The sequence below is a fragment of the Hemitrygon akajei genome, unplaced genomic scaffold, assembly GCF_048418815.1.
Source record: "Hemitrygon akajei unplaced genomic scaffold, sHemAka1.3 Scf000049, whole genome shotgun sequence".
Taxonomy (NCBI): Eukaryota; Metazoa; Chordata; class Chondrichthyes; order Myliobatiformes; family Dasyatidae; genus Hemitrygon; species Hemitrygon akajei.
The window spans coordinates 7,824,881-7,839,683 of NW_027331935.1; the positions used below are offsets into that span (position 1 = coordinate 7,824,881).

General features: G+C 44.9%; 1 protein-coding gene across 1 annotated transcript; it reads left to right on the forward strand.

The window, feature by feature from the left end:
* Positions 1–1,184: 1,184 nt before the first annotated feature.
* LOC140720993 (uncharacterized) lies at positions 1,185–11,265 on the forward strand. The gene is made up of 2 exons (XM_073035860.1): positions 1,185–1,236; positions 7,541–11,265. Exon 2 carries the CDS (start codon positions 7,948–7,950, stop codon positions 8,743–8,745), a length of 798 nt encoding a protein of 265 aa, XP_072891961.1. The 5' UTR covers positions 1,185–1,236; positions 7,541–7,947; the 3' UTR covers positions 8,746–11,265.
* The last annotated feature ends 3,538 nt before the right edge of the window (positions 11,266–14,803 follow it).

The following is a 14,803-nucleotide window of genomic DNA, read 5'->3' on the forward strand; positions in this document are numbered from 1 at the left end:
CCATTATCTTCCTAAGCACCTCCTCAGTCGTAATTGTCACTTCCCTGATACTCTTGAATGTCTGATATACTACAGACATCTTCCACTGTGAAGACTGATGCAAACTACTCATTCAGTTCCACTGCCATCTCTGCATTTCTCATTACAATATCTCCAGCATCATTCTGTATTGGTCCTATATCTACCCTTGACTCTCTTTTACATTTTGTATACTTAAAAAAGCTTTTAGTATCCTCTTGGATATTAGTCCCATGCTTACTCGCATCATTCATCAGTTCCTTCTGAATGACCTTCTTAGATTTCTTCTGCAAGTTTTTAAAAGCCTGCAATCCTCTATCTTCCCATTAGCTCTGGCTTCCTTGTACACCGTCTTTTGCTTTTGCTTTGGCTCTGAATTCACTTGTCAGCCTTGCTCTTTTCAATGTTTTGGGTGATTTTCACTAATTTCAAAGGACTGTGCCTCAGACAGCTGGGCTGTTGCAATGCATCTCTAAAGTCTGACAGCAGAGTAAGGAGTGAATCTTCGATGGAGCAGAGTCAGAAACCAAAGAGTTGCCAGCCTGAGTCAGGGCTTTGGGGCTCCAGAAAGAGATGGGGCCTGGAGTTTACAAGGAGGAGGAAGATGAGGAATCAGACCAACAGGATGTGGTTACAAATGAAAGATCAGAAACATTTGGAAACTGGTTGATCGAAAAAAAAGGTGGTTTATTTCTGCAAAATACTGGTGGAAATCAACAGATCAGGAAGCAAATGTGGAGAGGAATAAATAGACAACATTTAGGCCGAACCCCTTCAGCATGCCTGGACTGTGTACTCCTCTGCTTAGCTGCTGCATGCATTGCAGAGATCCTCCTGCATTTTATGTGTATGTGTCTACATTTCCAGCAACAGCAGAATCTCTTGTGTTTCATATCTGCATTTTTAAGAATATTCTACTTTGGCATTAAACGCGCAGAAAGTTTGCTGATATTAATTGTATTCATTATGGGGGCTGCTTTCTGTGTTAAAAGAGCTGCTGAGTTTTCTATACACCAAAAAATTGATATGGACACGTAACTGGTGCCTGCAGAAACCTTTAATGGCACCTTGATTACCCAGAAAGCGCTGCGTTTGAAAAATTCGGCATCTTTGACGCCTGCGCTGAAGCCCCGATTGAATGCGCAGGCGTCAAAGATGCCGATGTTCCCGAATGTTGCGCATGCGCAGTTCACAAAAGGCCTCGGAAACTCGGCGCAGGTAAGAACGATTCTCTGGGTCAGCCTTTACAACACCGACTGAGGGACAATTGCAGTGAGTCCAGTCACTCGACCCTCAATCCTGGCACAATCCTGCTCTCGTCCCTCTTTCTCAGCCCCACGATCCTTATTCGGGCCCCGGGGAGCTTCCGGCTGATGAGGGAATGGGAACCGATGTGTCTCTCAGACAGAGCTGAGCTCCAGCTATCTAAATGTAAGGATTGGGAACTCGGAGATAGGGCACAACAATCTTTTACATCAGCTGTTGAGAAAATCACATTTGTTTTAACTCCAATCCCAAACAGGAGAAAATCTGCAGATGCTGGAAATCCAAGCAACACACATAAACTGCCGGCGGAACTCAGCATTAGTACTCTTTTCCATAGATGCTGCCTGGCCTGCTGAGTTCCTCCAGTATTTTGTCTGTGTTGCTTTGTTCCACCTCCTCCTGGTCTGAACTTTTCTGCCCGTGAGAACATGTTTTGATTCATTCTCTCTGGGAAGGTAATTATATCAAACAGCTTTTTGCCCTGGGCAACGATTAGCTTTCACATCTCAAATGTGCCAGATGTCTCCAATGAGACAGACTACTGCCCTTCCCTTCAGATTCATTGGCATTGCCATCAATGAGTTCACCTAGGGGAGGGTTCGGGGAAATATTTATGTACAATACAGAAACTGGTATTATCTGTGTCTATTGTGGAGATGCAAAAGTTGCTGGAGAATTTACAAGTGGGAAAAAGTGGAGTGATACTTGGATATGTGACTTTTTGAAGTGTAATTTAGCAAGAAAACCACATATGGACAAAGTGCAAAAGCTCTGGTGAGAAAATCCTTCATTACCCGTTACAGGCCTGTTACATAGGTTGTGTGAGAGTGCAGGTGAACTTGATCAGACCCAGAGGAGATCAAAGTTCCTATCGACAGTGATTTGCTATCTGTTAAAATGAATACCTCTCTATATAAAATTCACTGTGCACATGTTGACACTGGATTAAAAAAATGCACAATACAGGCTTCATGTGCACACTGGTCATTAGAAATTAGAGGGGACATTGGTGGGAAGATGGGGCGACCTCCATTGTCCCTGTTGCCCTCACCTACAAGATGTGCATCCAGATGCAGCTTGTAACCCTGCACTTAAGGAGTTGGAGCTGGAAATGGATGAATTCCGGATCATCCAAGGAGTTGGAGGAGGTGATAGATATGATATGAAGAGAGGTGAGTTACACCCAAGGTGCAGGACACAGGAAACTGGGTGAGAGTCAGGAAGGGGAATGAGGTTAAACAGCCCTCACAGAGTACTCTTGTGGTCAACCCCACAACAACAGGTAGACCACTTTAGAATCTGGTTGGGGGGGTGGATTACCTGGCAGAGGTCATTCAAAGGGTTGATAGAGGATTTGTTAGTTAGGGGAACAGAACAAGAGGGGACTAATACCTTTGTGGTAAGGCTTACTACAGCTAGTGTCGGGGGAGGGGGGCTGATGTGGTTAAAATAAGTTGTAAGGGGAATGGGAGCCAGAATGAGAGAACAGATAGTGGAAAGGGTGAATTGAATTGAATTTATTACATACATCCTTCATATACATGAGGAGTAGAAATCTTTTGGTTACGTAAATGTGCAATGTGTAATTTGTAGTAATTCATAATAAATAGTTTGCACTTAGGACAGTCAATATAACATAGAAATCAATTAATCAGTCTGATGGGCTGGTGGAAGATGATGTCCTGGAGCCTGCTGGTCCTTTTGCTGTGGTACTGTTTCCTGGATGGTAGCAGCAGGAACAGTTTGTGGTTGTGGTGAATTGGGTCCCCAGTATCCTTTGGGCCCTTCTTCCTCAGTACAGCCGTTCACCCTCTCAACAGCAAAGGGATTTACCCTGTCTCCATTCCTTCTGTAATCCACAACCAGCTCTTTAGTTTATATGACATTGAGGGAGAGGTTGTTTTCTTGACACCAGACAGATGTTGTTCAGACCTGTTAATTTGTAACAGCTTCCCAATATTTTTTGCTCTATTATTTACCCTCTCTTTAGCTTTTATGTTGGGTTTGGCTTCTCATTTCAGCCATGGTTGTGTCCTCCTGCCATTCTAATGCTTCACTGGGATGTATCTACCATGCACCTCCCGAATTGTTCCCGGAAACTCCAGCCATTGCTGCTCCATCGACATTCCTACCAGTTTCCCCTTCCAATCAATTTTGTCCAGCTTCTCTGTCATAGAAACCTGGAGAAGTTCAGTGCAGAAACAGACCATTTGTCCATCTAGACAATGCTGAAAACATTTAAGCTGTCTGATGCAATGACCTGCACTGGGATGATAGCACTCCATACCCCTACCATCCAGCTGCCTATCCAAACTTCACTTAAATGGTGAAATCGAGCTCACATGCACCAGTGCTGGCATCTCATTCCACACTCTCACAGTCGATTCAGTGAAGAGCTTTCCCACATGTTCCCATTAAATTTTCACCTTCCCCACTTACCCATGACCTCTGGTTGTCATCCTACCCAACCTCAGTGGAAAAAACCTGCTGCATTTATCCTATCTGTTCCCTCATAATTTTGCATACTTTCAACAAATCCTCAAAACAATGTATAGTTTCCTTGTTTATGCTTAGAGCCTTGTTTAGGTGCATAAGATGATGAGGGGCATTGATCGTGTGGATAGTCAGAGGCTTTTCCCAGGGCTGAAATGGCTAACAGGAGGGGACATAGTTTTAAGGCGCTTGGAAATAGATACCGAGGGAAAGTCAGGGGTAAGTTTTTGCATAGAGAGTGGTGTGTGGGTGGAATGCACTGCCAGCAGCGGTGGTCGAGGCAGATACAATAGGGTCTTTAAACAGCCTCTTAGACAGGTACATGGAGCTTAGAAAATAGAGGGCTCTGTGCTCGGGAAACTCTAGGCAGTTTCTAGAGTAAGTTGCATGGTTGGCACAACATTGTGGGCTGAATGGTTTGGAATATGCTGTGGATTTCAATGTTCTATGTTGAACAGTGAAATAACTTTGGCTATCCTACAACCCTTTGATAACCACCCTCCCCCCACCCCCCGTTCACTAAGGATGATTTGGTTATCTCTGCTAGGGGCCCGACAATTTCTGCACTTGCCTCCTGTAGGGTCCGAGGGAGCACCATGTCATGTCCTTTTCCACACTCCCATAGACCCTGTGTCCATCTCCTGAGTAAATAGAGATGAAAACATATTTAACATCTCCCCATCTGCTTTGGTTCCATACGTGGATTGCCATTCTGGTCTTCCAGAGGACCCACTTTGTGCCTTGTAATCCTTTTGCTCTTAATCTATCTCTGGAATCCCTGAGGATTATCCTTCATCTTTTTTGTGACAGCAACCTCATGCCTTCTTTTAGCCATCCTGATTTATATCTTATTTGTTCTCTGGCATTTCTTATCCTCCATAAGAACCTACCTGCCTATCCCTGTTATAGAACTCCATTTTGTGCTTCACCAGGGTCACAATATTTCTTGAAATCCAAGGTTCCCTACAGTTTCTATCTGTATCTTTTATTCTGAGAAGCACATACACGCTTTGTACTTCCAAAATTTCACGTTGAAGGCCTCCCACTTACCAAGCACACCTTTGCCATAAAGGAGCCTGTCCCAGTCCACAGTTGCCAGATCCTAGTGTCATAATTCCAGGTGTTGATCCATGCCCTGAACACATCCACCTTTCCTATCATGCTCCTTGCATTGAGATATACAGGGTTCAGCATATTCACTGCAGCATGCTCAACGTTTTTCATTCCTGACCTTGTCTGAGGTCTGAACAACATCTGTCTCCAAAACCCCTCCACTATCTGTTCTGTCATTCCCCCTGCAACTTTAGTTTACTCCCCCCATGCCCCACCTCCCACCATGCAGCTCTATCACCCCTTTGGTTTTCATCTCCCAGATCAATAAAAAGGAGGTGCATACAGGCAGATAGGAACAAATGGGCTACTTATGAGATACAGGAAATTCAAGTGAACACTGAGGAAAGAAGGCATGAGGTTGCCCCAGCAGACAAGGTGAAGGAGAATCCTCAGGGATTCTGCAGATATGTTAAGAGCAAAAAGATTGCAAGGAAAAAAATTAATCCTCTGCAGGATCTGAATGGTAATCCACATGAGGAGACAAAATAGATGGGGGAGATTTTTTCTGCATTCGTATTTACTCAGAAGATGGACACACTGTCTGTAGAAGTGAGGCAAAGCAGCATCAACTTCATGGACCCTGTACAGTTTACAGAGGTGGAGGTGTTTGCTGTCCTAAGGCAAATTACCATGGGTAAATCCCCAGGGCCTGACAAGTTGTTCCCCGGGAATCTGCGGAAGATAAGTGCAGAAATTGTTGGGGCCCAAGCACAGATATTTAAATCGTCCTGAGTAACCGGTGAGGCACTGGAGAATTGGAGGACAGCCAGTATTATACCACTGTTCAAGAAAGGCTCTGAAAATAAACTAAGAAATTGTATGTTGGTGAGCTTGACATCAGTAGGGGGAAAGTTATTAGAACGTATGTGCAAGAACCAGATACATAAGTATTTGGATAGATGTGGACTGATTAAGGATAGAGAGCATGTCTTTGTGCATGGTAGGTCATGTCTAACCAATAATAGAGTTTCTTGAGGAAGTTATCAGGAAAGTGGATGAAGGCAAGGCACTGGATGTTGTCTACATGGACTTCAGCAAGGCACTTGACAAAGTCTCACATTGGAGGTTGGTCAAGAAGTTTCAGACATTCAGCATTCAAGATGAGATAGTAAATTGGATGAGACACTGTCTTTGGGAGAAGCCAGAGTGTGGTAGCAGATGGTTGCCTCTCTGACTGGAGGCCTGTGACTAGTGGTGTGTCTGATCTGTTGTTGATCTGTTGTTGTTTGTCATCTATGTCAGTAGTCTGGATGATAGTGTGTTTAACTGGATCAGCAAATTTGTGGATGAAACCAAGACTGGCGATTCAGCGGACTGCGAGGAAGACTACCATGGCTTGCAGTGCAAACTGGACCAGGTGGAAAGATGGTTTGAGAAATGGAAAATGGAATTTACTGGAGACAAGTGTGAGGTGTTGCACTTTGTTAGGACCTACCAGTGTAGGTCTTACACAGTGACTGGTTGGGCACTGAGGAGTGTTGTAGAAGAAAGGGAGCTGGGAATACAGGTCTATATCTCACTGAAAGTGGTGTCAAAGTTCGATAGGGACGGAATGAAAGATTTTTGTCACATTGGCCTTCATAAACCAAAGTACTGAGTACAGCAGATGGATGTCATGTTAGCTTTGTACAAGACATCGGTGAGACCTAATTTGGAGTATTGTGTGCAGTTTTGGTCTCCAATCTACAGGAAAGATGTAAAAGAGGTTGAAGGAGTTCAGAGAAAATTCACAAAGGATGTTGCCAGGTCTGGAGGACTTGGGTTATAAGGAGAGATTGAATAGGTCAGTACTTTATTCATTGGAAGGTAGAAGATTAAGGGGAGATTTGATGGTGGTATACCACAATTATGAGGGTAAAAGACAGGGTAAATGCAAGCTGGCTTTTACCACTGAGATGGGGTGGGACTAAAACCAGAGGCCATGGGTTAAGGGTGAAAGGTGAAAGATTAAGGGGGACATGAGGGGAAACTTCTTCACGTACACTGTCATCCAGGTGAGGAATGAACAGACAGCCCAATAGGTGCATGCAAGCTCATTTTCAACATCTAAGAGGTTTGTGTAGGTACCTGGATGGTTGGTGTACGGGAGTAGACAGTTTAAATAGTTCAACACAAACTAGATGGGCCAAAGGGCCTGTTTCTGTGTTGTACTTTTCCATGTCTATGACAAGAACCTTAAATAATAATAACATTCACTCGAATTCCTTTAACAGCTGTGCAGACCAGCCAAACATCTGAGTAGGAGATACTTACATGGTGTTAAAACTGTGGCATTTTAAATTAACAGTACATAAAAGAAAATCCCAGCTGTACGTCAACAAAGGCTATTTGCGTGAGAGTATTTCAGTTACTGTGGGGCCAGGCACCCATACAGCTCAGTGGGAGCAGGGAATAATACCAGTGGAGAGAGTCAACTGAGACAGGTCACATATTGGAGATGGCAGAAATGCCCCGTTCTTACAGAGACAGGAAGAGCATCAGGGAATTTGATGGTCATTCCAGATACCAGCACTGTGCCCAATCAGAAGATGATTTCTTTCTCCAACTTGGGTTGAACCTCACTGTAACAGATCACACGTGAGCAACTGAAGTGATCTCATCTGTAATGTTGTCTTTCATCCATTGATGGATTTTGTAAATCTTTTTACAGGTTAGAAACTTGAAGGAATTCGTCTACGGGAATCTCAAACACAACACACCAGTTTTGCTGTCTCTGTCCAGATATTTAAGAAGTGGAGCAAGGGATTCATTCAACCAGCTTTGCTGCTCAGATTGTGGGCAGGGATTCACTCTGTCATCTGACCGACTGGCATGCACGTCATTTTACACGGGAGAGGACGTTCACCTGCTCAGACAGTGGGAATGGATTCACTCGGTCGTTTCAACTGAAGGTACATCAGCAAGTTCACACTAGGACAAGGCTATTTCACCTGTTCTGTGTGTGAGAAGGGATTCAGTCGGTCTTCCCACCTGTGGACACACCAGTCAGTTCACACTGGCCAGAGGCTGGTCATCTGCTGAATTTGTGGGGAAGGATTAACTCGATCATCTGACCTAATGACTCACCAGCGAGTTCACACTGGGAAGAGGCTGTTCACCTGCTCAGACTGTGGGAAGGGATTCACTCAGTCATCTGGACTAGTGATACACCTGCGAGTTCACACAGGAGAGAGACCGTTCACCTGCTCAGACTGTGGGAAGAGATTTACTCGGTCATTTGATCTGCAGGTACACCAGCGAGTTCACATGGGGGAGAGACCGTTCACCTGTTCTGACTGTGGGAAGGGGTTCACTCAGTCATCTGGACTAGTGATACACCTGCGAGTTCACACAGGAGAGAGACCGTTCACCTGCTCAGACTGTGGGAAGAGATTTACTCGGTCATTTGATCTGCAGGTACACCAGCGAGTTCACACGGGGGAGAGACCGTTCACCTGTTCTGACTGTGGGAAGGGATTCCATGGATCATCCGACCTTCATAGACACCAGCGATTTCACACCGGGGAGAAGCCGATCACTTGCCCAGTCTGTGGGATAGGATTCACTTTATTATCTGGCCTACGGAGACACCAATCAGTTCACACTGGGGAGAGGCCGTTCACCTGCTCAGTCTGTGGGAAGACATTCAGTCAGTCATTTGACCTACAAAGTCACCAACGAGTTCACACTGGTGAGAGGCCATTCACCTGCTCAGACTGTGGGAAGACATTCACTCAGTCATCCCACCTACAGAGTCACCAGAGAGTTCACACTGGGGAGAGGCCGTTCACCTGTAGTAAATGTGGGAAGGGATTCACTCAGTTATCTAACCTTGTGACACACTACCGGGTTCACACTGGGAGAAAATTTCAATAACCTGCTTGCTGGATATTTGTCCATCACCATTGCTGAATGCAATTTTGAGAGTGACTGTCGGTGCTGAACTCTGCAATTATTGCTGCTGCTCACCACACCCAGTTCTGCACCCTGGTCACTGGGCATGGGAGGAGTTTCTTCTGCTGTACATTCACCTTTAATGGGACTGGATCTGAGACAAATAAATTAGTTCTATTTTGAACTTTGTCATTGGTACTTAGTGAATTTATAACACACCTAGTGTACAGTAGAGCATCAACTCAGGCCAGCTGATCCTGCCAATGATTCAGTTTCATGACGGTCCTTTTAAATCCTCCCCTGTTGTTCATCTCTCGATCTCCCTGTGGTGATCGGATCCAAACAGTCACCACTCTGTGGGTGAAGAGGTTTCCCTCGAATTTCCTGCAGACTGGAGAAGTCGAGTTGACTGCAGTTCTGTCTGAGATTAACTACCAATGACATTCTCCATCAGCCCAGAGATTAGAGGGCTGAAGGAGAATGTCATTGGTAGTTAATCTCCTTATTCACAGCTCATTTCCACATTATGGGTCATTTTCCCTGCTTCTAAAGGGTTATTTGAAAACACACTGTCCTCTAAAGACTGAAAACAGAATGGGAAACCGTCAGTTGGATGTGCAACGCAGCAGAGTTAGAAACCAGAGGTGGGTCTGCACAGGGCATAGTTTGGGGCTCTGGACGATGGTCGGTGTAAGAACGTATGATGAGGAGAAGGGAATCAGCAGCGGGACGTGGCTACTACAGAGTGGAAACATTTGGAAGCTGATTGACAGAGAAAATCTTCTGTTTGTCTGACTCATGACACAAGCAATACCTGTGGTGAGGTGCTCCACTGGTTGAGGAACATGTGTATGTTGGGAATGGTTTTATCGATTGAAGGAGCTGTTCCTGCTTGTTTATCCTGTAATATTTTATCCGGGTGGTTATTATGGACTGTCCTATCTGAAATAATGTATTGATTATCGTATAATTTGTAAAATTTTGACTCTAAAACTGGATCAGGCTTGAATTTATGGTGCCTTTATGAAGTGATGGAGAATCTTAAAGCAAGATTTTGTTGAATGTTATTTGCCAAGATTGAGTTAAACTGCTGCAGGATCCTGGAATGTGTTGGATTGTGTCTGGATTCTCTTGGCATTTTCTGCACTTACTACCTTGTTTGTACTTTATGTATTGTTGATATTTTTGTGTTAACCAGCTTTTCCTGTAATTCCCTCGGTTTCTGGGTAGTGGTCTCTAACTCTGAGTGGGGTACTCGATGTTTCTTTGTCAACACCTTGTCTGCTCAGATCACTGGAATGGCTTCCATGAGGGACATACTGATTACACTGGTTAACGTTCTTCCCCAGAGTGATAATTCATTTTTCTGAGGTGGCCTCTCATTTACGTTTGCTGCTCTGTACTTCGTATCATAATTATGTATAATACCATCATAAGACCAAAAGAATAGCAGCAGAATTGGGTCCACTGTCCGATCGAGTCTGCTCGGCCATTTCAATTGTGGCTGATCTTTTTTTGTCTCCTCTTCAACCCCAGTTCCCAGCCATCTCCCAGTAATCTTTGATGCCATGTCAAATCAAGAATCTAACAATCTCTGCCTTAAATATACCAAACGACGTGGCCTCTGCAGCTGCATGAGGCAACAAATTCCACCGATTTACCACCCTCTGGCTAAAGAAATTTCTCTGCATCACTGTTTTGAATGGACTCCCCTCTATCCTGATGCTGTGCCCTCTTCCTAACCGGAAGACCATAATCTGTGTGGATTGGTGATAATATCTCCTCGCTGACGATCAACACTGGCACTCCTCAGGGGTGTGCGTTTAGCCCACTGCACTATTCTCCATATGCACATAACTGTGTCTAGGCATAGCTCAAATAACATCTACTGATTTTCTGACGATACAACCATTGTTGGTAGAATCTCAGATGGTGATGCGAGGGCGTACAGGAGTGAGATATGCCAACTAGTGGAGTGGTGTCACAGTCAAAACCTAGCACTCTACATCAGTAAGACGCAAGAGCTGATTGTGAACCTGAGGAAGGGTAAGACGAAGAAACGCATACCAATTCTCACAGAGAGATCAGAAGTGGAGAGAGTTAGCAATTAATTTTTCCCTCGAATGATAACCTCTACATGCGAAACTAATGCTGATTTGCTCATCATTCACTGTTATTGTTGCAAAATATTTCCCTACACTCCAGCTGGAAAATTGGCTGAAATTTCTAATTGTGGAAAACACTGCCTTGTATTCCAGGTATCACTCCAGAAATGATTTGCTTTCTGAATGGGCCATTCGCATTGAGTGCAGCGGTACTCTCAACAGTGGCAGGAAGAGAACCACCCACCATGTGGGAATCTGATCCAAGTTCTTAGCGGCACGGAGATGAATGAGAAAGATTCAAATGTGTTGGCAATTCAACATAACACATTTTTGTTTCCGGTTCGGTGAGGTTTTATTACTGTCCTGGTCAAAGCCCGACTAAAATGTTTTATAATCACAGACGCTTTATCGGCCTGTGGTGCTGTAGGCCTTTGATCTTGTCTCCATCTGTTTGCATTCGGATCTGATGCTCCTGCTGTTTGAGACAGTGATTATAACTTTCTATACATTTAATGATATTTTATCAACATTTCTGAAGCTGAAATGGTCTGAATTGGTAAAGTGTGACAACTTCTGTGTTATTTTGAGGTGCACCACCAGTCGTGAGATGATGTGTTATTACAGTGTGTTTCTCGTTCGTATAAAATCCACCCCTATTAGGAGCAAAAAATCAGACGTGATACTTGTTTGTGTTTATTTTTGGGGTGAATTAGAAATTCTGATTAGAGTTGATTTGCTTCCCTCCACATTTTCTCCGACAACGGAATCTCTGAAAACACTTACGGTGTGAATTATTTCTGAATGATTCATTCATCCGTGCATCTCCCATCCATTTCAAATTTTCAAATATATATTTTAAATATAACTAATTCAGCAGATGCTGGAAACCAGATGCGACAGGCAGACACACACACACACACACACACACACACACACACACACACACACACAACGCTGGAGGAAGTCAGCAGAGTGGGCAGCATTTATGGAAATGGATAAACAGTTGACGTATCGGGCTGAGACCTTTTTCAGGTCTGGAGAGTAAGGGGGGAGACGCCAGAATAAAATGGCATGAGGAGGGGAAAGGTGATAGAGGAAACCAGGTGAAAGGCGAAGGGCTAGAGCGGAAGGAATCTGTTAAGAGAGGACAGTGGAGTACAGGAAAAACAGAAGCAGTTAGGAAGTGATAGGCAGGTGAAAATAGGCATGACCCCAGAGAGGTGAACAGAAGAAGATGGGAGGGGGAGGAATTTTTTTTATTGTCATTCATAACACCAGGTTGGAGACTCCCTAGATGGAAAATATGTTGTCGCTCCCCCGTCTTGAGACAAGCCTCACCACGGCACAAGAGGAAGCAATGGACTGAAAATGTCGGATCGGAAATGGGAATCAGAATTAAAATGTTGGGATGCTGGGAAGCGCCGCTTTTCACGCTGCAGCGATGGTACTCGACGAAATGAGGTCCAATTTATCATTGGTCTCACCAATGTAGAGAAGGCCGAACCAAGGGCACCAGACACAACAGACGACCACAGCAGATTCACAGGTGAAATGTTGCCTTACCTGGAGGGAACGCGTTTCAGCCTGGACTAATGGTGAGAGAGGAGATGAATGTGTGGTTGTAGCACTTTGGGGCTTGCAGGGATAAGTGCCGTGAGGGTGTTAGGTGTGGAGGGCTGAATGAAACGGGATTATGGAGGGAGTGATCCCTGCAGAAAGCGGAGAGATGGGTTGGGAGGTAGTGATATCTTTGTTGGTAGCATCGCTTTAAAAGTGGGATCAGCCTGTAGGCGCTCACCAGGTCTTCCGCCACCTTAACAGTGATGCAGTTGCTCTTACCTACCACGCCATGACGTTTCACACCCAAAAATCATAGTTTGTAAATTCAGCCATTTCCAAAGAGATCGTAGAAAAAAAATTATCTTTACCTCACCATCACCGCCACACAACCGCTCTCCACTTCCCACAGAGATCACTTCCTCCGTTATTCCGTTTCCATTCCGAACCTCACTATTCATCTCCCTCCCGGCGCTTATCCCTGCAAGAGGCCACAGTGCTACATGCCCATCCACCTCCTACCTCAGCACCAGTCTTTGTCCCCAAACAGCCCTTCCAGGTGAGGCAACAATCTACCTACGAATCCACTGGGGTAGTCTGTGTGTCCAATGTTCCCAAGGCAGCTTTCTCTACATTGGCGAGACCCATCATTCATCGGGGACCATTTCGTCGAGCAGCTCAGCTCCATCGACCAAAAACAGATCTTACCCCAGGCAAAACCTTCGATTCCTATTCCTGTTCCTGTTCCGCAGATTTCTCTTCTTCCATGATGAGACCACCCGCAGGGTGGAGGAGCAACAACCTACAGTCTATGTTGTCTGGGTAGCCTCAATCCTGATGGCATGAATTTCGATTCTCCTTCCCGTGGAAAGAATGATCACCCTTCCCCGTTTTATTCTATTCCTCAATCTGGCCTTTTACCTCTTCTCACCTGCTTATCACTTCCTCGTCGGTTCTCTCCAGCTTCCCTTTCTCCTATGGTCCATTCTCCAGTCCAGTCAGGTTCCTTCCTCTCCATCCCTTTAGTTTTCCCGTCCACCAGGCTTGACCTATCACCGTCCAGCTTCCCTTCTCATCCTCTGTTACCTTTTTATTCTGGCGTCTCACCACTTCGTTTCCGGTCCTGAAGAAGGGTCTCGGCCCGGCACTTCGGCTGTATATTCACTCCCATAGATGCCGCCTGACCTGCGGAGTTCCTCTGGCAGTTGGTTTGTGTCGCTTTTAGTACTTTTGTTGTGAGTTATCGTGACGGAGAGTGCGAGTCAAATGTGTTATTTCCATGTTTTTGAGCCATTGATGCCTCATTGCCTTTCAATAATGAAGTTGAGTTAAAAACAGTGTGACCCATAATGTTGAGGTTATGAATGACTCTGAAAACCTGTACTCAGATAAGGTGCTTTGACGGCCAGGAATTTTCCATCCTTTCAGCTACAGGCATGTGGAGCGAGTTACTGTCAGAAATATCAAGCTGCCATTGCTCTCACGACGTGATTTTTCAGATGGTCATTAGCCTGATGGTACATGAGTAGATTTTTAAGTCTACAAATTTATTTGTCAGTTTCATGGCTCCGATTTGTGATTATCCCATTGACGGGTTGTATGTTATTAGTCTGTTTATAGGTTGTGGTGCGTTATAACATTGAAACTTTCACTGTGCTTGAACAGCAGCATTTTTTGTTATTCAGTGTGTTCTATACTTGCTTTGTTGTCTGGCGCAACCCTCGTACGGCTCTGGGGCTAACATTTGGGATTATGTTTGTGGTTGTAGTCTACTCTATGTGATGCATCCGAGAGGTTACCGAGTGTTTAATCCTCCTTAACGAACGGAACAAAGCGGTAGAGGAAATGGATGAGGTTGGTAAGGATCCTTAGGGAAGGGTGAGGGACATGAAGTGTTGAAACTAGAGAGTTGTGTCTGTCCATCCAGGGCGAACTTGGAGCGACACGGATAATCAATGGACAACATTCCGACTGCCCTCCTGAAAACAGAAGCGAAGGACGCTGGTTTAATAGACCATCAGTGTCGAATCCTTTTCAAAATGAGTGACAGAGGAGAATGTAGCATCTCCTTCAGCTGTTCACTGAGCTCAGTCTGACTGACGAGGTTAAGAGCTCAGATGTTGCAGCATGCAGCACAGTTCATTGAAACATGAAGGAATATGCAAACAACGTGGGACGTCCACTGTATGAACCATCCTGTTCCAGATAGCCATCACCCCAGACCATGCCCATATAGGATGAAATCTGCCGAGATACCCAGCAGTAAAACCAAGGGTTTTCGGAGGTTTTCGGGGTCGCTGTAATTTTGACTACTACTTGGAGCCCGGAGTCTGCCTTGGGCTCTGCTGACCACTAAATGGTTCGTGATGGTGAAAGCA